Below are 26,158 nucleotides of genomic sequence, written 5' to 3' on the forward strand. Positions count from 1 at the left end.
TTTCTCAATGAGCGACAATAATAACGTCACCAGAAACAACTGCTCAACTGATTTAAAACTAGTCATCACTGTAAACCTTCAGTCTAGTCATGACATATAGTTTGATCGTGATCACAAATCATCCTTAACCACATAACATTATTATTAGCAGCTTTTCAATGTTCTCCTTCCTCAGACAAATCTGCAGTCTGACTTGTGTTCAGTAGTTAGTGTGTGTGTGTGTGTGTGTGTGTGTGTGTGCATGCTGCCCTCTAGTGTGCACTCGGTTCACTAGTGACCGTCTGAAGGGTTTGAAGTGTGTTCCTATCAACACAATTTATCTCCTCAGAGATCAATACTTTCAATAGAGTATGAAACCAATAACCTGATCTCTCAATAATAAATAATAGTAGAACTTCAGTTAAGAAACAATTAATTTAGCTTAATTTTTTTTTTCTGTTAAACATAATATGTGTCCCTGCAGCACAAAAGCAGTCATAAGCAGCACAGCTATATTTGTAGCAATAGTCAACAATACATTGTATGGGTCAAATTATACATTTTTCTTTTATGCCAAAAATCATTAGGATATTAAGTAAAGATCATGTTCCATGAAGATATTTTGTAAATTTCCTACCGTAAATATATCAAAACTTAATTTTTGATTAGTAATATGCATTGCTAAGAACTTCATTTGGACAACTTTAAAGACGATTTTCTCAACATTTAGATTTTTTTTTTTTTTTTTGCACCCTCAGATTCCAGATTTTCAAATAGTTGTATCTCAGCCAAATATTGACCTATCCCAACAAACCGAGCTTGATACGCAAAAAATGGACTTTGGCGTTCATATGATACGCACGTGTTTGGCGTGCATATAATACACAGTTTTCGAGTAGGCTACATATGATGCACATCTACCCCACAACCCTAATCCTACCCATCGCGTAGCATATACAGGCCAAAGTCCATTTTTGCATATCAATACCACGAGTTTTTGTTTTTATTTGGCGTACTATACGCACTTTCGGATTGAACAAACCATACATCAATGGAAAGCATATTTATTCAGCTTTCAGATAATGTATAAATCTCAATTTAAAAAAAAAAAACTGACCCTTGTGTCTGGTTTTGTGGCCCAGGGTCACATATACATGAAACACAAAGTGCCACAGTGAAACATGTAAATGGAAAGTGGTTTTCAAATTAATTTATTATAGTTTTTGTCATAGAATTTGTTATTTTTAATTTTTCTTCAAGGTTAACATATAGCCATTCATATACACAAAACAAAAAAAGATTGTATAAACTCATTAAATGTACACGCTCCTTCTTAGCAGTGCATTCTTTTCAAACACTTTAATTCTTTTCTCATTGATACGTCCTTTGTCTGACTGCGGTTATTAGAGAAATGATTCCATCTGTGAACCAGTATGAGAAACTCCCCCCCCCCACACCCCACACACCCCACACACACACACACAGAGAGAGAGAGAGATATTCTTATTCATGTAATGGACAATGCTTTGGCAATACTGTGCAAGTCATGCCAATAAAGCTCATTTGAATTGAATTGAGAGAGAGAGGAGAACGCGATTGGAGGAGAGTGAGAAAAGAATGGACGTGATTGGAGGAGAGTGTTCACACTGCAGCGCATATGAAATCAGATCACAGGGGAAGTTAAACTTGATTAGCGGAACAGAAACCCATACAGTAATAATAGTGACAAACATGACAATGATCTTTGTGTTACAATATGAGGATCTCAGCGTCGTATACAAGATTACACATTATGATGAGAAGAAATGTTAAATTCACCCAAAATATAACGAAATAAAAAAATCTTCAATATATTAAAGCAGAACACACTGAATAAGTTACGCTTAAAAAAATCATAAAATGCAGTGCAGATATGAACAGTTTGACAGCACGGGAGATTCTGACGTTCACTATTATTTCCTGAAGGATCACGCGTGTTTGTGGAGCCCTGAGCGTGTTTGACACTCACGCTAATCATCGCATCTTCTTCAAACAGCTGATGAAGCTGATGACAGCGGCTCAGTCATGTATATATGCGCACATATTTAATATCCAGGTGTTGTGTAAGTGTGTGTCCATATACCACCTCATGATTAACGTCATCATTTCCTTTGATTTGTGGTGACACCTGCTCTTTCGTTCGTTCTTTCATTCCGTATAAAACCTTGTATTAATATAAGCGTGCGTGTTCATCCGTTTATCACAAAACGGTACAAGCTGCGAGTCGGTGATGCGAGCAAAGCTCCCTGATAAATGAGACGACACCGTTCACAGGTGAGTCACAAGACAAACCCCAGATAATGACCAGAATCAAACTTTACGCAAGTATGCAAACGGAAACGTGCCGAAGATCAATTTACTGCGCATGCGCGCTGCGTTCTCAGCCGTCAGTGGCGGGTGGCTAGTTTCTAACGGGTCAGTTTGCTTGTTCTGGTGGAGCTAGAGTTTAAGAGAATCTTGTTGAAGGCTGGAATACATTACACGGCATTTGTACAGATTTTAGCATCGATTTTAAGTCTAAACATGTCGATGCTAGTTGCCAAACATCAGAGTCAGTCCTAAGAAAATCGCGTACGGTGAGTACAGACTCCATTTTTTTTTTTTTTTTATCTTCAGACACTGATTCCATCCAGTCAGAATATATCAAAGGTGATGTTATTTAAATAAATATTGTTGAGCCAATTTTAAAACACATTTTGTTTTCATTTGTTATGCATCTCCTATACCAACTGCATGAGTTCGTTGTTCTTGAAACTCACAAGTCTTTTAGTGTGAGATCTTCAGTCCTTTAGTGATGCCCATTTTTGTCTGAAACTATTTAAAAATTGGCAAGTAATGGGGGCAGGATCTGGAAAAGTCCTTGATCCGGGATTCGAACTCGGGACACCTGAAACACCGTGTCCTAACTGCATGCCACGCTGCAACACGCGATAAAAGGTATCTTTTCCATGAGTTTTTGTCCTAAGTAACCAATACGCAAAATCGGTTTCTATTTCCGTGATGTCGCGGCTGGACAGCATACAAACTATATGACAGTAGATAATCTCAGGTGATTATGTGCTTTATTCAAAGTTAAACGTGTCTAATATGAGTTTAAATATCATTTTGTGTGACCTTATAGCCATACTGAAAGCAACAATAGACAGTTTACCTTAGATCTTGAAAATAAATTAAAGCTGGGAACTCAAGTGTATTCCATAACAAAGATAGTATCAGTCAGTATGTACATTTAATAATGTTAAAAAGGTTTAATATTCATGAATTGGATCATAAACTTATCCATTTCGTTGCGAGTGCAGTGCTTCCAGAGAGAGCCCGCCCACACACGCTTCTGATTGGCTGTGGACAGACAAGTTGCTTGTGGCTGGAATCTTGTCGCGTTGCGTGTAGTTAGGACACGGTGTAACGCAAAGGTTATATGTTGGCATGCTGCTAACTAGGCTATGCCTGGTGTTTTAAAATCTGTTATGACTTCATGTAGTGTATTCCAGCCCTTAAAGTCAGCTATTGGAATTTGATTATTTTTTTTTTCCTATTTATTTCCCCTCAAATTATTGATCTTATTGTGAACAATTTATCTTTCATTTTATTTTTTTTTGACCTGGTAATGTTTAATTGAAAAGTCTTAAATGACTAGTGATGTATGCAGGATTTCTCCAATCATTTAGTGCTCTCAAACTCCGCCCCATAAACACTCACACTCATCTGCATACACTTATGAATGCCACGCCCACCTCCCAACATCCAAATAACAACCAATGCACAGCACCAAGTTCTGATTCAAGTTCTGATTCTGATTCTGAAAATATAGAATAAACAGATGAAACTCTCAAATCTCAATAGCACAAGAACGTGCGTTTGCATACTACGTGTTTCTGGCCAAGAAGGTTCATGAGTGACTTTCACTATCGTGTTTAAGATGAATAATACGGTGCGAGAGGACGGGATGGAGGGATGACGTGGAGGAGAGAGACGTTTCAGTCTTTCATACCGAGTCAGAGAAGAACTTCTCTTTCCTCTGACAGACCGAGCTTCCCTTTTCTACACAGAAACAGGAGAGTAATAAATAAGATAAATAATGTAAACAGCAACAACATTTACAACAGCAAACAACACAAAACAAAAAAGACAATAAGTCCAAAACAGTGAATGTTTGTTAACTGAGAGAGAGAGAGAGTCTGTGAGCTCCTGATCTACAGCCAAACACCTCAATGAGCAAAACCATCATTAAATTCAACACAAAATCTCCTCTTAGCACCTGCTGTCACACAGGTTCAAATCGAATAAAATGTTCTTCTGAACTAAATGTGGCACGACGGTTATGGAAGGACGGGTCCCATCCTGCAGATGTGAACTCTGATATGAGTTTGGCTCTCCTGCCTGTAAAATATGATGCCAACTCAAGAGGTCATTCATAAGGCCATTAATACAGATATTCCTGCACCTGCTGGCTGCTTGATATGCAGATGTGAACTGATTGTGATTCAGTAAGAATGAAACAAACTCGTCTGCTCATTAATGCTGGAGTTTCAGGATAAGAATGCAATCGCTTCACCAGACGTCACTGGAATAAAAGCTCAACATTCTGACTCTATTCCCATGTGGAATTTGGAGATGTCATTCGATCTCTCATTTTCTGTGCACACGAAGGTCACGAGCGCACTGCAATCACAGTGGCATGAAGCACATCTGAGACCCTGGCGGATGAACACTATAAACGCTTGTGCACCTGTCTCTCTGCTGAGATCTGTTATGTCTTCAGACATCTAACGCTGTCTCTATCTTTAGCCTGTTTATAATGTGCTGCTGTTGGGACACAGAACAGCAGTCAGTGGCACGAACAGGCCACACAGATATGTGTAGTGTCACAGCCGAATGACCTTTTACCAGTGAGTAATCAGTGAAGTCATTTGCGAGTATAAATTCATGACCCTTGACTACTGGTGATATATATTTCACCATGGCAGTGTTTTAATTCCCCGGCGCACAGATATTTCCTATATCTGGAGATCTGTTTTTAGCAGCATGTCTGACAGAGAGATAATGTTCTTCGGAAGTGATTCCCTGTTTATGGGAGTTTGTTTATGGCTGATCATTTTGGGGATTAAAGTCAACATGAAAAGGCATTCACAACCCATACGTGACCCTGCAGCACAAAAGCAGTCATAAGCAGCACAGCTATATTTGTAGCAATAGTCAACAATACATGGTATGGGTCAAAATTATTGACACTTTCTTTTATGCCAAAAATCATTAGGGTATTAAGATCATGTTCCATGAAGATATTTTAAAAATTTCCTACCGTAAATATATCAAAACTTAATTTTTGATCAGTAATATGCATTGCTAAGAACTTCATTTGGACAACTTTAAAGGTGATTTTCTCAATATTTAGATTTTTTTGCACCCTCAGATTCCAGATTTTCAAATAGTTGTATCTCAGACAAATATTGTCCGATCCTAACAAACCATACATCAATGGAAAGCTTATGTATTTAGATTTAGATCTCAATTTCAAATAAATTTACCCTTATGACTGGTTTTGTGTCATGTTTTACTTGTATTTCTGGAATGAAAGCGCGAGAACAAATGTAGGATGGGACTTGATTTTTTATCAGATGTTGTCAGTGGATTGATGATGTCAGCTGTAATTCTTCAGAATATTAACGGTGAATCATTCACAATAAGGCAGAAACATGAATTAAGAGAGTCCATGTTGATTTCATGTTGACTTTAACAGCGCCAGAAGAAAGATAGTCATTAAATGACAGAATTATCCTACAACAATCCCTGTCAAATCATCCACAACTCTTCAGATCTCTGTGCCGCTGTGTAAATGTAATTCCGCACAGATCTCTAATGTGATCAGATGGCTTCACAGCTCTGAGAACAGGGAATTTCCAGTGCCGGATTTCTTAAGACACTGTTTCCTGCTCTGACTTAAAATTAAATCACGAGAGAGCCAAGACCAGCAAACACTACATGGCTCTGTTCCAAAACACAGTGAGCTGCATTGCTGATTCCAGTTAAGCAAAACAAAAACTACACATTGGACTAAACTGTTTATATCAATGCTTTTCTGTATTGAATACATTGCATTTATAATCAGCAAGTCTTTGTCCGCCATCATGGATGTTTTTTTTAAGTAGATTGTCGCAATGCCTTCTCAGATCACGCCTTCTCTGAAAAAGATGAATTAGAATTTTAAATTTGGCCAAAAGAAGGTAAATTGGAAGGCAGCAGATGATTTGAAACAACCTTTGTGTAGGGACGCAGCTGTGATGCCTTAAAGTGCTGCCTACGAAGGCATCTCACTAGTTTGGAACAGAGCCTCTGACTTATTTTTTATCTGGCGTCTCCCCATTCTTGTGCACAACATGAGTGGTTCACAGACTAAATATCTGACTTGAAAACAGCTATTTTTCCAGCTTTAGGGTGTTTTCCGCAAGGATTTCTCAAACAGGAAGCTCATTTGTGTTATCCGAGCAGACCTCTCTCGCTCGGCACAATCTCACATATCAGCTCCATCAGAACCCAGCAGAGCTCAAACAAAGCTCTGTTTCTCTCGAATGGCCTCTTTCTTTCTCTCTCTAGTCCACAAACTCATTCAGAACAGCTCACAATGATACACAAAGATATTTTTCTGACCGAGGAAAAAGACGTTTGAGTTCGGAGGAATTTACAAGCTGTCAACAAACCCAAAAATGTGGCATTTGTGCAATGAGTTTTCTTATTTTGATTCTAAAGTGCAAGCAAGAAAGTCTGTGCACCAATGAAATTCAGTCTGATCGCGCACACACACACACACACACACACACATTCACTCTCTCTCACACACACATACACACAGTCTTGTACAGTGAACACAGGAGGCGTCTATTGCAGAGTATCTCAAAGAACGCTGGAAATCATTCATGTAAACATCGACCAAAACAGAAAGGTTTGCTGTTGGTCTCTGCAAGGCCTGCATTCAGATATTGGACGGTGTTGGATGTTGGGACCAATGAGAGAGAGAGAGGAAAGAGAAGAACAGGACGGCGTTCTCTTCTCTCCCTCTCTGTTCCCCTTCCTTACGGTCTTCAATCAAACCATCTTTGGCCCTCATTCTGCTCTATGCGTCTCCTAGGTTGGACTGCTTGGCATAAGGGTTCTCCAACAAGTAGCGGTAGTGATCATAATGATCCAACATGTATTTGGGGGCATACATGTGCTCCTTAGGGTCCGAGGGAGGGTACTCTTGCACGGAGCCGTCAAACCAGCCCCCGGTTCGGATCAGCTCCCTTATGTAGTTGAGATCGCGCTTGTCCTCGTAGTCGCCCCAGCGAGGAAAGTCCCCGTTCTGGGCCGAAATGAGTTTGAAGTGAATTCCCTCTGGCGTGAAACACCAGGAGCAGTGCCAGCCTGCGAAATGGAACGGACTTCCAATCGACCACTGCACCAAGATGTGTCCGGTGTCGTTCTCGTACTTCCGGAATCCCGGCATGGTGTAGTACTCCCGCCGCCGGAGCCGAATGCCGTCGTTGTCGTAGACGTCCCTCAGCATCCCGACGGTGCACCCCGACACCACTTCGAGGGAGCCCAGCTGCTTCCAGAAAAATCCGTACAGGGACTTCCGCATGTGGATGGCAAAAGGCTCCGTCCAGCCATCGAAAAGCTTAAGGAAAAGGACTCCCTCCTGAGCCGGAATTTCGTCTGCATCGTTGATGAGAAAAACATCGTCGGGCCGCGAGCCCACGATCCGCGCCATGCCGTCGCGAGTCAGAAACGTGCGCAGGTAGTCGTCGGCGATCCATCCGTCTTGTCTGCCACCATCTGGAAAATGGTCCAGGAAAACGTAGAGGATCTTGTGGCGCACGTAATCGTACGTCCCGTTGAGCAGCAGATTCAGGAACCTCAGCGGACGCCTCTCTCCGTATGCCGTGAAGTTGGACTCGCACACGAGGAAGAGATCCACGGCCCGGAGGAGCTCGCGGAAGCGCACGTGCAACAAGTCAAACTCGTGGTTCACGTTGATGGCGTTTATGACACGTCGAGGCGTCTCGCGAGGGGTCAGTCTCTCTTTCGTGGGCAGATTGGAGTGGTATACCATAGTGGGCACTCCGCAGTAAGGACCGTGCCAGCCCGGCCGACAAACGCACTTCACAAGTCGCTTGCCGCGCTTGGGCTTCCCTCGAGCGGCTCCGGACTCCTCCACTGATTTCGCTGGAGTCTTCAACTCATCAGGTTTCTGCAGGATTCTCCGCTGGCCAAGGCCAGCTATGCTGGGTCTCGCTTTCAACGTCTCGTCTTTAGGCGGTGCCACCTCCGTCCCCTGACGGAAGCACAGAGCGCCTGCTTTGGTACGGACGAAATAAGGGGAGCGGTCATCCTGGAGGACGTGGGTGCGGCGGTGCAGGTCGCCCAGGGATTCCAGTGGGTCTGGAGTTGAGGCGTGACGTGGCTGAAGCTTGTTCACCGCGACTCTGACCGCAGCGTCTCTCTGTGGGTCGGGCTTCTGGTTGGTTGGGCTGCTGGACTGCCAGGCGATCAAACCTCCCTTGTGGACCTGATTAATGAAGAACAAGCCCCATGAGAAGACAGCAGAATATGGACACAAGTTTCACTGACTCTTAGGCTGATGCTACATGGGGCAACATTTTGAGCAATGTTGCCGGTCAACATTAACATCAAATGGCAACCAGGTGAGACACAGGGCCAAAGACCGATCTAAAATAGCCAGATAGAAATTTGTTACCCATTCGCAATGGGAAAGTGCCCAAGCAACAAAGCTCCAAAAAAGTTGCCCCGTGTATCATCAGCCTTAAGTCTAAACGAATGACAAATCATAATTCATTTGATTAAAGCGGGCCTAGTTCTAGTTCTAGTAGTGAATCCAATACATTCTACAAAAGAAAATCCACTTTTATTTTCATATGCCAAAGCAAACAAAAGTGAGCATCTGACTGCTTAAAACTTTTAATGAGTTTAATGTTGTAATCAACACATTAACAATCAATTGTGGAAGCAGTAATCATATTTATTAGCTCCACTGATTGTTTAAATACCTGGACCACTCGAAAATTTAAAATGATATTATGTATATAATTAATTTATGCATTATATTATGTATTAGGGGTGGGGTAAAAAAAATCGATTCACAAATGAATTGTGATTCAGTTTTGTTGCGATTCGCATCGATTCACAAATTTCAAAAATAAATTTTCTAGTTAATATAATAATAACAACAACATGATGTTGTCAGAACAAAAAAGTTGGAAAGGCACGGAAAACGAATAATGTGTTCGACGGAGCCACTAACGGGACATGGTTAGCCACTTGATAGCGGTTGCCTGTTACATTTCAGTACAAAAAATTTCACTTACCACATAAACAGTGTAAGGAGAGATGACTGATAGGACGATGGCAAATGATTTTAAGATCCTGAGCGCCACTGACAAACATCTAATCTTACTTCAAGTATTTATATATATATATATATATATAAAATGTGTGGTAAGTACTGACGCTCCTAGATACACAGAGCATGTGTGAGTGCAAATCTTGAAATTGAAAGTAAAAAGCGAGCGCTCATTCAAAAGCGATTTCAATGCCCCACATATTAATAACGGCTCCCTGATGCCCACAATTTATATACAGTATAATTACACCCAAAGATATAATTGCGAGAGAAAGCATTGAAATATATTTTTTCCTCCCATCTCGTATTTATTCCCTTTAGAGATTCCGTAGTACAAGTCAGTTCCTTTCCGAACACGGTATTTGGGTTCAGGCACATCCCTAATATTTTTTATTTATTAGGTTAATAGCTAATTTCTTGAGTCAGGATTATCCATACCAGGGGTCACCAAACTGGTTCCTGGAGGCGGTGTCCTGCAGAGTTTAGCTCCAACCCTAATCAAACAGGCCTGAACCAGCTAATCAAGGTCTTTCTTGGTATACTTGAAACTTCAAGGCAGGTGTGTTGAGGCAAGTTGGAGCTAAACTCTGCAAGACACCGGCCCTCCAGGACCGAGTGTGTTGACTCCTGATCTATACTATAGACTGGTGTGTTTTCGTATCAAAATACTGGTCTGTTTGACGTCCAGTGTGCACAAAAAATGTGATTAAAGATCGAAAAATCATGAATCAGTTTTAATCGAATCGTGACCCCAAGAATCGTTATGAATTGAATCGTGAGGTACTGAAAGATTCCCACCCCTATTATGTATGCATTGTTATTCACTTGCATGTTTTGGCTGGATCACAACATTGATCTGTCTGTTTGGGTGACCCCACATGTCAACTTTTGACTTAACCTAACCAATCGGATGAGTTGGGGGCAGGACTATCTGTCTGACTGACCAGTGACAGACGGGGGAGTGTTTGTTTTGTGCAGAAATCACACATGACTTCACAGAAGAGCAGCGCTGGTACCTCTGTAGTCCCTGAGCTCCTACGCTGCGGATCTTCAGGTCTCTTCCACGGCTGTGGTGCTTCAGGTTCTTGTCCAGTGTCGAGCTCCAGGCCTCCTCCGGCCCGGGGCTTGCCGTCCAACAGCCTGTGGACCAGCGGTGGCCCTTCCTCCGGAGACGCGCTGGACAGCGGGGTGGTGCCCTCCTTCCAGAAGAAACCAGTGACCATGATGAAGGATTTGATGTTAGGGTACGGTGCAGACAACTCCCTCAGCAGGGACACGTAGTGGAGAGCCTTGTAGTAATGCAGGAAGGAAATGACACACAGTCCCACCGTGCAAATCAAGAAAACCCTGTGACGTCTCATCTTCATCCTGAGAAACACAGAGAGAAACAGGGTTAAGAAAGATTTAGATTTGGAACAGAAACGATTTCTGATGAACAATTCATATTCAAGTGCTAAATTCAGTGTGATGTTAGCTATGTTTCCATCACCCTGTTTTTATGCGTATTTTGAAGTATCGCATCAGAAATGAGTGATGGAAACGCCAAATTTCTGAAAAAATAAAATAAAATAAAAATAAATTCCATCCCTTAATTCGCAAAAAAAAGAATTATGCTCGCTTGTGGTGGTTTTTGACTTTTGAGGGTTAATGCGAATAATGGGAGATGGAAATGCATTTGCCAAATAAATTCCTTCATGCGCATCAAAAAAAATCATGTGACTTTGCACTATGGGATGGCAAAACCTGACCAACCAGTGGACCAATCTTGTTGCACAGCATCTGAAATGTTATAGTCATTCTAAAATGCCCGATCAGAGTCTGTCAAAGTATTTCTTCCAGAACTGTCTTATACGACTGCTTTCACAAACAGCAGACATCCGCTTTTGAAAGCAATGACCACATTTATTTTGTTTACAATACATTGCATGGGTCGATTTTTCTTTTATGCCAAAAATCATTGGGATATTATGTAAAGATCCCGTGAAGATAAATATTTCCCATAAATATTTCAAAACCTATTTTTTTATTAGTAATATGCATTGCTAACAACTTCATTTGGAAAACTTTAAAAGGTGATTTTCTCAAATTTAGATTTTTTTGCACACTCGGATTCCAGATTTTCAAATAAATATTGTGCTATCCTAACAAACCATACATCAATGGAAAGCTTATTTATTCAGCTTTCAGATGATATGTAAATCTCAATTTAATAGAAAAAATGTACCGTTATGACTGGTTTTGTGGTCCAGGGTCACATATATGGGAAGAAATGATCAGAGTTATCCGGTTATCAGAGTGCCTCCCGAGACGTCTTAATTTATTTGGAGTGCATAATAACTGCAACTGAACTAGAGTCCTTACTAGAACCAGGAAGTTTGACCACATTAGCCCGGTTCTGTCAACAGTGCACTGGCTCCCTATCAAACATCGTATAGATTTTAAAATCTTGTTAATTACTTATAAAGCCCTGAATGGTTTAGCTCCTCAGTACTTGAGCGAGCTCTTATCACATTATAGTCCTCCACGTCTGCTGCGTTCTCAAAACTCTGGCCGTTTGATAATACCTAGAATATCAAAATCAACTGCAGGCGGCAGATCCTTTTCCTATTTAGCACCCAAACTCTGGAACAGTCTACCTAACACTGTTCGGGAGGCAGACACACTCCCTGGAGTGCCTGGCTTACACATAACACACTAATACGCTTCGATTATTCAAATCCGTTAAAGGATTGTTAGGCTGCATTAATTAGATCAACTGGAACCCGGGAACACACGATGTACTCGTTACATCGTAAGATGAATGGCATCTATGCTAATATAGTCTGTTTCTTTCTTATTCCGAGGTCACCGTAGCCACCCGATCCAGTCTGTATCCAGATCAGATGGTGGATCAGCACCTAGAGACGACCTCTACAGCCCTGAATGTCAGCAGAGATCAGGACAACTACAGTAGATGAGCCCCAGAGACAGATCCCCAGTGAAGACCTCGTCATCTAGACGGCTATCAGGACAAGACCTCGGGAACCAGATGAGTCCTCTGCACAATCTGACTTTGCTGCAGCATGCAACAACCAGCTGGTTCGTCTGGTCAGAGGAGAACTGGCCCCCGACTGAGCCTGGTTTCTCCCAAGGTTTTTTCCTCCATTCTGTCACCGATGGGAGTTTTGGTTCCTTGCCGCTGTCGCCTCTGGCTTGCTCAGTTGTGGACACTTAATTTCCAGCGATATCGTCGACTTGATTGCACTGATACTATTAGAACTGAACTGAGCTGGATGATGACATCACTGAATTCAATGATGAACTGCCTTTAACTGAAAATTGAGTGTTTCTATTGTCCTTTTGCATTACAGACACACTGTTTGATTCTGTAAAGCTGCTTTGACACAATCTGTAATGTTAAAAGCGCTATATAAATAAAGGTGACTTGACCTGACTTGCTCATGAACAGGTTTCTCTCCAGCCTTTCAATGCAGCTGAAGAACAGAAGCTCCTCAGTGTGTTTGACCTTCCAGATCATCAGTGATAGTAACAGAACACCTGATGAGAACCAATTATTCCCACAGATGCCGGACATCACGGACATTGAGTTCAGGACAGCACTGGGAGGATGAGTGTGTGTGTGTGTGTGTGTGTGTGTGTGTATGGCAGAGACTTTACACAATGACGTAAACGCAAACACTTCTACTTATATGCTTCATTTTGTGTTGTGCTGCATTCTGAAATGCAAGTACGTGTAGCATTCTCAGTGCTCGCTGCCGCGGCATTTGAACAGTGGTGTTTGTTACCATCAGACCAACACAAGAGTGCATGTGAAGTATGTGCAACGGCGTTGGTGCAAGTATGCATCCTGTGAAACATCCTCTGATTCTGTGCCGCATGAACCGAGAAACTCCCGTCAGACTCCAAAGCAAATAAACAGATTTCCTGGACATGGGAGCGGACCAGAGACATGTTGTACAGGAAGAGGCCAGATTAGCAAAGCAGCTGTTAAATACCCAGCTAACCGAGTTAATGAGAGGAACAGAGCTGTGACGTGATTGGACAATCAGGTGAGACGCAGGAAACACTCTCCAATGACATCATGCAGCAGCGGGCGGCAATGCGGGGTTCGCAAGACACAAATAAACTGACGCATTATTGTGGGAAGAGGAATAGAAAGAGCAACAACCGGCAGCCAAATTGGATTTAACACAATCAAACTCCTACACACACATACACAGAGTCAAATAGATTCACCCTGTGACTTTTCTCACTTCACAGCATTTCAAACCAGTGAAAAGTGCAGCCTGGTATTTCATTTTGTGATGGGTTATGGTAGATTTGGGTGGAACCGTGCAGTTAGACGGGATGGTTATCACGCTCACATACAGAGAGAAACGCCATGAAACAGAATACAAGGGTCCTTAGATGCATTTTTTAAAAGTTGAAATATTTTTATCATGAAATTGCATCCTAAAAACGCTCACAATCACAAACATGCATGTGATGCACATTTACACATGCTTCACATGTTTGTTTGTCAGTTTCTGTGTCAATAACTGCACAACACACCTGGACATGATCTGATTGGCAAGTTCATGTCATGCAAATTATAGCACTAACACAAATACAAGAACTAATAACGAAAGAGTTAAACTGGCAATATACTGTACATATTTTGGTGTTGTACTTCCTTATTTCAACAAATGCCAAGTAGGGTTGCCAAATAGTGCAGAAACTCTGGTCAAACTCCTGAAGGCCAGTTCATGTTTGGTTCATGTCTGCAGAAGCTCTTTGACCAAACACTGTTATTTAATAAAGATTTGACATGACAACGTGTGGAACATTAAAGATAAAACATCTACACACACACACACACACACACACACAGAAAGAGAGAGAGACACACACACACACATGTTTGTTTTTGTGAAAAGTGGGGACTCTCCATAGGCGTAATGGTTTTTATACTGTACTTACTGTATGTGTTATTGTCCTACACCAACCCTACACCTAAACCTACCCCTTACAGGAGACTGTCTGCTATTTCAGATTTTCAATACACTCCATTCTGTGTGATTTATAAGCGTTTTGAAAAGTGGGGACATGGAGTAATGTCCTGAAAAGTCACCTTCTCCTTGTAATACCTGTCATACCTTTGTCATTATACAAATCTATATCCTCATTTGTCACAAAAACTCGCGCACAAAACACGCACACACACACACACACACACACACACACACAGGTCTCTTGTGTGGAGTAAATCAGCTCATGTCTGTCTGTGTCCATCTCTCTCTGTCTCTGATATGACTTTGATTTTTCCACAAGAGGAAACAACAGGCTGCGGTCACATCAGGACACTCACCGACTCGCCTTCAAGGGACTGAGTTAGTCTCTACAGCACACACACACACACACACACACACACACACACACACACAGGTCTACTGAGCTCTAGATGAGGTTCTTTCTTTGTCTTTATATGAAGCTCATTAAGGATAAATACAAACCCTCAGGGAGGCTTGTCAGGTTTAGTTCACTTCTGGGAACACATCTGTCCCCAAACTACAGCTGATACACACACACACACACACACACACAGATCCTGTAGCAGGAATCAATCTTCACACTGCAGCTCGCTCCGGTTCAGTCCAGTCTGGATGCTGTGATCCAGCTGCAGCAGAGCGTTTCTTATTCTTTGTGAGCTTGTGTTCTTGAAGTCCAACACAATACAGGCACGTTCATGACATCAGCAAACATCTGCTCAGATATCAACACACAGACCCTCGAGAGCTCCACAAACATTATAAGAATTTATGTGAGTCGGGCTTATAAATGCACTAAACCACTGTGACCTTAGCAAACCAACAAAAAACTAACAAGTGTGTTTTTCTGGGCCAAAATATATTTAGAATATATGCTTTTTAATATATATAATATAGTATTTTGCCTAAACCTTGAAAATTTATTAGATTAAATTGAAAAAAAAAAAAGCAAAACATTTGCAATCTTAAAATACATTTTGAGTGAATGCAAAATCTAGTTTTAAAAATATATTCACAAAGAAAATGCATCTTTATAAATGGACAAAAATACTGTATATGAGAAATATATGAGGTAGGTAAACTTACCAAAACTAATTTTTTGTATAAATGTATCTTATCTAACTATCTATATAAATAAATACGTATGTATATCTTTGTATCTATCTATGTCATTGTTTTTTTGTTTGTTTTATTTTTATTTGAGAACGTCACTTTCTGATCACAGACGCTGTGATATTTCAGATAACCAGAAACAGAGGGAAATGAAAGATAGTAGAAAAATCTACTCATATAAATGTGTAATTCAGTACAGAAATGTCAACACACACACACACACATTTCCGGCAGGTCAGACCCTGTGAGAAACAGAAGTGTGTGTTTTGTGAGATAAGAGTGCAACGTGGCTCACTCTAAACTCAGAAAAGCTCACACACACACACACACACACACACACACACATCCCTGAGCAGTCACAGTTTCAGATTAGATGGACAACACATGGCAGTTTTCCTGAAGTCTCAGATGTTTCTCCTGAGACAAAGACTAACCTCAATGCATCTCTAGAGTTTCAAACATGAACCGTCAGTAATTCACACACAGCTCAGTTTCTACAGGAACCTGTTTGTGATGCTTCTGCTTGATGAAAACGAGCGTAAACAGAGTTCACATTCATCACAGTTTACTGGAGCTGTTCTTTGTTTCATTTTCTGTGCACACTGAGATAAGCTCAAATATGCCAGTATGGCAGAACTGAGTCTTGAATCTGGAAGATGTAATTTATAAAGAGCTACACCAACTCTGCAGTGATATGAAGGATGAGTCTCATGAATCCTGTCAAGAACATACATTATTTACCCAGAAAAACCAGAAAAGAGGACTCAAACTCTTAATTTTCATAATGCAAAAAAATTTAAATCAGTATTGTCACTGATGATTCTCATTACCGTAACACTGTTTTTAGTACCATGAAAAACGCTTTAAAATTTAAATACATAGTTGTTTTGGCATTATGCTATAGAAAAAATATTTTATAATTTCAAAACAAATCCTAATGTTCCTAAAACAAGTATCATTTTGTTTATGCAAAATGAAACGTCTTCTGAATTATTTCTTAACATTCTTACTATGATCTTCTACATTCAGATCACGCACTTCAGTTCTGAACAACACGAATGAAACACGACCTGCCACGAAGCTTTCATTTCCCGTCATGAGAGTCTGTGTGAGGAAACCCAACACATTCACACTCAGTGTGTGTGTGTGTGTGTGTGTGTGAGTGTGCGTTCAGGTCACTCGGTGGATGTGTGGGTCAGAAAGCACTGTTGGACACACTCCCAAACAGGATCTGTTACCAAGCACTGAACTAATCGACTGATTAAACTCCATGAATTTTGGATAAGAGAACAGAATTCCTCAGAGACACGACCGGATGATACAACACCCCTCCACACAAACACACACACACACACACACACACACACACACACTCATCTTCATGACTCAGCAGTGAATCAAACACCTGTTTTCTGCGTTTACTCACAGTCGGCGTGTGTGAAGCATTGCTCCGTATCTGGAGGAAGTCAAAGGAAACGAGAGAAAACTGAAGCTGAAGGTCCTGTTAATGAGCTGAAAGCATTAGAACCAGCAACTCATACAAACGACGAACACGACACGCCTCCAGTGTGTGTAACCATCGACACGAGAACCAGAGTCAGCCGTACATTCCCTGAAAACCAGCATGTCATTGTCACTGTACACATTTTGCATGCTATGATTTTGCATTTCCTGAACAATGCGTTTGTGATGCAAAACTCATCAGCATGCTGTTCTGTGCTTTCTACGGTGTTTTGAGAGGGATTAAGTGTTGCACTTGGTTGCCAGGGTGTTCTGGGTGGTTGCTAGGTGTCAGTGATCTTTTGGTCTGTAGATGTGCATCATTCACTGTGCGTCTGTGGAGTTTTTATGAGATCACAGTATCAGCACACACTCCTCACAGACTAACAGCCCTCATCTCCAGACAGTGTCTGTGACCCGTGTGTGTGTGTGTGTGTGTGTGTGTTCGTCTGGCAGACTGAAGCACTCCACAGTATCCCGCTGCGTCACGTATGTCACCATGGAAACGTACGTCACACATCATGTGTCACTGAAAGTGTGTCCAGAGCCAAACTCAGTCTTGGACAGTGTGTGTGTGTGTGTGTGTCTGCAACACAATAGAGCTCATTCTCCAGCCGCTCAGTATCTGCTCAGTCCACACAAACACTGGTTGCGTGTGAATGTGGGCGAGGAGCAAACACTCACATCACAGATTCCACAGAAATAAAATCAAGCTTATTTTAGGAGCATTACGATTTTTCTGCATTGTGACATTATTTTCATGACAACTGAACACATTTCAGCCCTAAACCGTCATGACTGTGAACCACCACTGTTCTTTTTGTTTGTGCTTCTAATTATCCTCAACACTGATTTTCATTAAATTCTCATTATTATAACCGTGATTTGCTTATTTAAATTCACAGAAATTAAAGTCACCGTTAGTGGGTGTTTCTAAATACAGGCACTTCACTAAAATTAACTGTTTTCAAACACACTTTCACTCGTTCGAACGGGATCATCGCTTCTCAGATGATCTACTGTGTTTGATAACACTCTATAAATGACATTTGAAACATTTGGAATAAAACACACTCTTTTGCTAAGGATCATTTCACAGGTGTCCTAAATACACACAATTAAACACTCAAAATTTCACACTTTTTGCACAACTGGACAAAATTGCCTGACTGGAAATGATAAACTAAAAATATTCTGTTTACCTTGATCCCATCACACATCATTTCACTGCCTCTTTCATAGCTAACAGGGAACGTTCTCACAATATTTGATAACGTTTTTTTAAAAGTTAAATGTAACCCTAACCCACACGAACGTTAGGACAAAACGCTCCTAAAGTAATGTTTATGAAATGTTCTTATATCTTTAATATTTCATACACATTCACACAACGCTGAGAGAAATGTTCTGAGATCAACATTTTCTGAATGTCCTTGTGATTTTATTTGGGCTTGATGAACGCTCTAAGAAACATTTTTGTAACGTTATAATCACGACAAGGAAACTGGGCATTTTAACATTTGAGAAACATTCAAAACAATGTTTTTATAACATAAATTTGTTACCTGGGTTGTTACACATTTACATTAACATCAGCTTGTGGAATGTTCTACTCTATGATGTAATAGTGTGGATAAGCTCCGCCTCCGCAGAAGATGATCAACACCTGCTTCTACATCGCTGCCAGTTTAGCTTGTTGAAGATTCAGACCACATCAGCAAGAACATGGTCCTTTTTTCCACTTTATTAATCTAAGGCACAATTCGATGCAGGATTTTCAGAAAGATTGAAACTAAAAGACGATGCTGTGTGATTATATTGGATCTGAAAGTAATGTCGCAACAAGTGAGTAACTGTTTTCATTACGTGATCACTATTGCTTTGTCTCTTCTTACAGATCGCTTGATATGTACTGAGTTATTTATGTGTTTTTGACCATCAGTGTCCATCTGTGAGGAATGCAGACTGTCAATCATTATATTAGCTATTAGCCAATCACAGCAGTGGGCGTTTACTTCCGAGTCTACAATCATCCGCGCCTGTTCAAACAGAGCGTTCTGATGAGGCGGTCAAAAACAGCACAGAAAATAGCCTATCACTTCTAAATTATGATGTTTTTTTATTGAAAAATCTTGATATAAGTGGACCTCAGAGAACAGTACAAAATCAAAAACAAAGGCAGTTCAAGACCCTTTTAAGGCCAATTCACAGACAACTGCTATCAAACACGTTGGGTTTTGTTGGATCAGTGTGTCGGTGTCTGTTGCTGTTGGTCGGAGTTTGTTTTCACTCGACTGAATCTGTTTAGTCAGTGTTTCTTGGTTTTCTGTTGGTGTTTGTCTGTGCTGTGAATTGGCCTTTAGGCATAAAATCTTTACTGCAGTGGAAATGACGCCTCGGGTGACAGAAACTTCATGAGAAACAGCAGCAGTGAGGATAAACGTGGCTTTGTGTCGATCCCACACACACACCTCTGTTATTCGCAACATTGCATTAAGTTTACTAGTGCTGATATGAGAAACCTCTAGCAGTAAGTGTGAACGCGAGAGTGTGTGAGTGCGGCATCTGAATAATTTCTCACATCACACGTGTGTGTGTGTGTGTGTGTGTGTGCGTGTGTGTGTGTGTGTGCGTGTGTGTGTGTTAAAGGGATTGTTCACCCAAAAATGAAAATTCTGTTATTATTACTCACCCTCCTGTCATTCCAAACCCAAGACCTCCGTTCATATTCGGAACACAAATGAAGATATTTCTGAGCCTGCACAGACAGCAAGGGTCCTGACACGATCAAGGCTCAAAAACGTAGCAAGGATATTGTTAAAATAATCCACGTGACATCATGTGTTCAACCGTAATTTTACGAAGCTACAAGAATACTTTTTGTGTGCAAAGAAAACAAAAATAATGACTTTATTTACGTATGTGATACTCTCCAAAATGGCGCTATAGGGTGATGCAGAGGAGACGAATTGTTGAATAAAGTAGCTATTTTTGTTTCTCATTGGGTTTGGAATGACATGAGGGTGAGTAATAATGACAGAATTTTCATTTTTGGGCGAACTAACCCTTTAAGGACTGTGTTCTGATATTGAACAGCTGGACAAATCCCACAGAACTGAATCTACAGAGACTCTTGACATCTGACAGAGAGAAAGACCTAGAAAGCACACAGATGATGACTGCAGCTGATCCTCTCGTCTTCTTTCAACACAAACACTGATTACAGTCCTGCTGTCTGTTTGTAGATGAGTTTTGCTCTGGTTGATGTCAGACAGCTTTAACATGTCCACATTTACCCACCCAGGTGAAAAAAGTGCAGTAAAATACACTTTATGTCTGTACACGTAGTACACTTCCATAATGTTCTTAAAGTGCTCCATTTACACGCACTAATTTTGTACTTAATATACTAAAAATGATTCCTTACTATTTCTGAAGATAATCTTAAGATTATCCAAGTGTACTCAACTGTGCTATTTTGAACTTAAATGTGCTTTTAACATACTTTCTCTGTAAAAAAAATATATATATATATATATATATCTTTATATATTTTTTAAATGTTACAAGTTGTTTCAAAGAACAAGTCAAAAAGTAACAATCCCATAATGTTTGCCAAATGATAAAACGGAACGTTCCCTTAATGTTTGTATAACCAAGAAAAAACATTCTAAAAACATTTTTACAAGCAGGACATTTTGAACATTCAGAATACATCTAGAAGTAACGTTTTTATAACTTAATGGGAGCCATAATACGTTCATAGAACATATCTCTGTTGGTTGAGTAAACAGCTCTAAAGAGGAGCACAAGAAAGCAATGCTTCTCTTTCATGTAAATCTGATATTTTGTGCTAACAAGTCCTAACTGATAACCGACAGGAAACTCTGAGTTCTATTTCTGTCATAGCCCCACCCACAGTCTGATCTGATTGGCTCAACACACTGAATACATCCGTATGTGCTGTGCTTGGCACTCAAACACTCACACACTCACACACACACACACACACACAAACAAACACTCAGACGAACACGCATGTGTGAATCTGTTATTACTCTAACTGGACTGGACAGGGCATCTCAGGCGGCTCTGAGACAGGAAGCAACCATCAGAGAGGAGGAAGTGCACCGCTGGAAAGTGTGTGTGTGTGTGTGTGTGTGTGTGTGTCCCCGCTGACGGGAAGCGAGTGGTACGTTCCGTCAGGCGTCGCTCAGCTCGCACTCAGAGGTCAGAAACAGGTCAGCACCATTTTGGCTGCAGTAGGTGTGTTCAGGACGCAGCTGTAAGGAGACACCAACACACACACACACACACACACACACACACACTGCTGCTTCTCAACGTCTACAGATCGCCTCAAATACAACAATTAAGCCATTCTGGACCAAATCATCAAGAACAGCTGCATCGTCTACATTAAATGCATTACAACAAAACAAATCTTCATTTGAGATTTTCTCTCTGTGCACTGGAAAAATATGTGGTAACACTTTATTTTAAGGTGTCATAATACATGGTAATTACCTACTTTAGTACTTAGTAGTAGCCATTGTACTTACACATGAAACAAAATGTACTTACCATGTAACTAAGTTATGGAACAGCCTGTACTTACAATTTGTAATGATGTAGATGTAACAGGCAGCTACTGTTACACAGCTACTAGTACACTTAAGTACAATCTTGATACACTTTATTTTAAGTAGCTTATGCCTGTGTAATATGCTGTAATTGTAATGTAATTAGAAAGGTATTACATGTATTTTAGCTGTGTACTGGTGGGTTAAATCAAACTAAGGTGCAGCTGGGTAAGGCGTATAGTACAGATACACATGAAGTACACTTAAGTACAATCTCGATACACTTTATTTAGTAGCTTATGTCTGTGTACTTACATTTATAATTACAATGTTTAAGTCTGCAACACATATGTAATAATCTTTTGGTTACATAAGTAGCTGTGTAACAGACTCGGTGTGTAACAGTAGCTGCCTGTTACATCTACATAATTACAAACTGTAAGTACAGGCTGTTACATGGTAAGTACATTTTGTTTCATGTGTAAGTACAACGGCTACTACTAAGTACTTAACTAGGTAATTACTCTGTATTATGGACACCTTAAAATAAAGTGTTACCAAATATGTTTATTTTAAATGAATTTATCGATCTGAAGCAACACAGCTGCTGAATATTTGATCACAATTTCATTGTGTTCAGTAAATATGTAACACTGAAGTTTACTGAATTTATTTGTGTTGGAATAAACAAATCATTTTTGTTGCAATAACTGCAAATGCATGGGTGGATTTTTAGTTCCCAGAATGCTGATTTGGAGAGTAAATGCTGAAAGTGTTATGTTATGCATTAGTGAGCAGAGCTGTTAGTGTTTGATGCTGGTGATGTTGGATGGTGATGTTGATGTGTTTGTGTTTGAGGTGAGGAACATGAGTTTGCTGCTTTACTCGAGGATTGTATCTGTGCTTATGTTAGTGACAAACTGGAAATGTATGTCTAAAATTAAGATAAATGAATGCTGTTAAAAACAATTGCTTTAAAAAAATTGTAAAATCTGATAATATGTACTTATTCACTTTCATTTTAATTTAGACAAAGAGATATTCACCCGAGAATGAAAATTATGCCATCATTTAGAATAGAACGTATTCCGGAGAATGTTGGTAACCAAACAGTTGCTGGTAGACACTGACATCCATAGTATTTTTTTTTTTTTTTTTTTCCATATTATGTTAGTCGATGGCTACCAGCAACTGTTTGGTTCTTCAGAATAACTTCTATGTTCAACAGAAGAAAGAAACTCGTACGGGTTTGGAACGACTTGAAGGAGAGTAAATGATGACAGAACAGAGTTCATTTAAGAGGATTTTACTTAACGGAGTAAAATTTAATGTATTAATCATTTATAATTTAAATGTAATACTTTATTAATGATTTATTATGAGTGCAAACACTTTTTTTAGTGTAGAATTACATTTACATTTATTCATTCAGCAGATGCTTTTAAACGCTTATTTAGAAGCTTTTTTTAGTAGGAATAAAACAAGCAATTGAGCAAAGAGGCAAAGAAACACGAGAAGTGCTCATAATACAGCTTCAGACATTGTTTAGAACAGTTCAAGCCAGATCAGGGAGAGATTGAGGGAAAGAGGAAGCATAGAAGTGGTTTTTATTTTTTTTATTCTGCAGTTAAATGCTTACGGAAGTGATGAGTTTTCAGATGACGCTTGAATATTGTTATGGTTTTGGTATTTCAGATGAGGTTGGGAAGATCAAGAAACAGTGAACAAAAATGTTCTGGAAAGTGATTTTGTGCTGCACTGTGATGGCAGATAAAGCTTAGAATCATAACATTTTTCATCTGACATCCTCTTATAATGTTAATCAAGTGTTTTTTTAAACAGTGATAATTTAGTATTCATAACTATGAATTCATAACAGCATCTGTCCCCTTCCTCCTCATGGACTCACTGAAATACGTGTGCCTTTGTGTTCATATGTTGAATTTGTTTGTGCATGAGAAGAAGTGTTGAGTTCTGAGCAAATATGTGACCCTGGACCACAAAACCAGTCTTAAGTCGCTGGGGTATATTTATAGCAATAGCCAAAAATACACTGTATGGGTCAAAATGATCGATTTTTCTTTTATGCCAAAAATCATTAGGATATTAAGATCATGTTCCATGAAGATATTTTGTACATTTCCTACCGTAAATATATCAAAACTTAATTTTTGATTAGTAATAATGCATTGCCAAGAACTTCATCTGAACAACTTTAAAGGTGATTTTCTCAATATTTAGATTTTTTTGCACCCTCAGATTCCAGATTTTCAAATAGTTGCATCTCAGACAAATATTGTCCGATCCTAACAAACCATACATCAATGGAAAGATTATTTATTCAGCTTTGTATAAATGTATAAATCTCAATTTTGAAAAATTTACACTTATGACTGATTTTGTGGTCCAGGGTCACATATGAGTTCAGAAGATCAAGTAAAGTTTGGTTTCTGATTTGACTATTGATATAAGACAAGCAGAACTGATCATGAAAAGCACTCAAACACTAATCAAATGACAATTACATCATGAGCATCATGAGCTCATCCATCAGACCTGGATCAGACCTCCATCACCGAACATCATTAACCTCTTCAGCATATCCTGAGATCACACAGTCCTCCAAATGTTGACTTCACCAGCTCGTGGTGTTTGTCTGTTATCTTACACACCATATGAGCTGAAGAAGACATGAGCCTCAACATCTGCTCACCGTGTGTTCAAACACACACACACACACACACACACACACACACACACACACGCTCTTCACATGTCATTGTGTTCTGATCTGTGCTGTAGGTCAGTCACCTGTGAGCCGAAACTCAATCCATATCATTACCTTGAAAACACCCGAGCAGAACTGGAACAGAGAATAAAGAACATCGGAAACACAGACCTTCACCTCGACTAACATCAAACCCATCTGTCCTGACAAAACCTGCAACAGCTCAACCCAAAAACAGAAATATGAAAACATATTATATAAGAAATGAAGCCCGAGAATGATTTGTTTTTCCATGTCATTTCCATCACAAGTAGGCACATTTCCACCAAATTCTCATTACTGCAATGCAAACACTTACATTTAATATTTGAATGATCTTCTTTAAATCATAAAGTCTCTGTACAGTCTAATAATGTTTGCATTAAATGTATAACATTGCTACATGGTATTTCTCTATTTACATTTTTTTTTTTTTTTGCATAATGAGAATCGAATGATAATCAGCTTTGAGTATAATGAGAATTTAGAAGAAGAATAAAAACTCCAAACTAAAACTTCCTGACGTTCAATAACAGGAAACTGCCGTGTCACAATAACCTGTCAATTATGTCACAATCCAAATCATGCTAAAAACAGGCTTCACTTTCTTTATACAAAACATGATTTCTGAATTACGAGTCAGACACGCTCTCATCACATTTAGGCATGATTTTAGGTTTCCACACAGATCTGGAGTCAAATCGCATCAGAATCTGGATTGTACCTTCAGAGGCCTGCAGGGTTTCACCAATGCAGTGTTTATATCGCACACGAGATGCAAAAGCCAGCTGAACCTTTATATTTGGCTTTGATAACATAATCTACAAGACCAAACACTGCAGACAAACCCACATCAGATCTGAGCGGAAGCGAATCAACATCAGTAACACTAACAGCAGCCAGCCTTCGTTTCTTCACACTCAAAATATATTTTCTTATTTATGAAGCGGACACATTCAGGCATCTGATATGATGTTTACACACAGATCTGGAGTCAAACTGCATCAGAATCTGGATTGTATCTTCAGAGGCCTGCAGGGTTGCACCAACACAATGATTCAGTTACATATTTAAATCATATTTACACGCCTGGAGGGATATTTGGCTTTGATAACATAATCTGCAATATCAAACAGCTCGTTCTGCAGACAAACCCACATCAGATCTGAAGCGAATCCGCATCAGTATTATTAACAACAACAGCAGCAGCAGCAGCAGCAGCGAGCGTTTAATAATAAGACGCCCGTGATCTCGGCTCGTTTGACCGAGCAGATGCTGCACCCCATCCACCGATCCGTGTGTGTGTGTGTGTGTGTGTGTGTGAGAGAGTGAGTGTGTGTGTTTCTCACCCATCGCCTGACGCTCCTCTAGATGTTCATTGCGGATGGAGGCGCTGCGGTCGGTCAGGGTGGAGGTGAAAGCGAGGCTTTTGTTCGCATCGGAGCGGTCGGATGCGTCGCGGAGCGCGGGTGATGCTTCAGTGACGCTCCGCCGGTGATGCGGGAGGATCGCGCTCGCGTCGGGCGTCCGCGTGTAAATCCATCCTGCTGCGGAAGAAAGAGAAAATCGCTTTCGATAAGCGTCGACGCCTCGATCCCCGCTTGATCTCCGTTAACGGGAGCGCCGAGTCCGTCCGCGCTGCTTCTCTCTCGGTCTGTTTGCTGCTGAAATGACGCTCTTCCGCCCAGCAGTGATCGGTGCATCCGTCGGTAACGTTACCGGGGGCGCAGAGACCCGCAGCTCCGCCCTCCGG

General features: G+C 40.4%; 1 protein-coding gene across 2 annotated transcripts; it reads right to left on the reverse strand.

The window, feature by feature from the left end:
* Positions 1-1,027: 1,027 nt before the first annotated feature.
* On the reverse strand, positions 1,028-26,158 carry mgat3b (beta-1,4-mannosyl-glycoprotein 4-beta-N-acetylglucosaminyltransferase b). Of its 2 annotated transcripts, none has more exons than XM_058778674.1 (3): positions 25,755-26,158; positions 10,432-10,783; positions 1,028-8,563 (listed from the first exon to the last, which is right to left on the reverse strand). In XM_058778674.1, exons 2-3 carry the CDS (start codon positions 10,780-10,782, stop codon positions 7,130-7,132), a joined length of 1,785 nt encoding a protein of 594 aa, XP_058634657.1. In that variant the 5' UTR covers position 10,783; positions 25,755-26,158; the 3' UTR covers positions 1,028-7,129. The 2 variants fall into 2 exon arrangements, with proteins under 2 accessions (XP_058634657.1, XP_058634656.1); XM_058778673.1 differs by lacking the exon at positions 25,755-26,158 and adding an exon at positions 16,982-17,270.

This window comes from Onychostoma macrolepis, chromosome 06 (genome assembly GCF_012432095.1).
Source record: "Onychostoma macrolepis isolate SWU-2019 chromosome 06, ASM1243209v1, whole genome shotgun sequence".
Classification (NCBI taxonomy): Eukaryota; Metazoa; Chordata; class Actinopteri; order Cypriniformes; family Cyprinidae; genus Onychostoma; species Onychostoma macrolepis.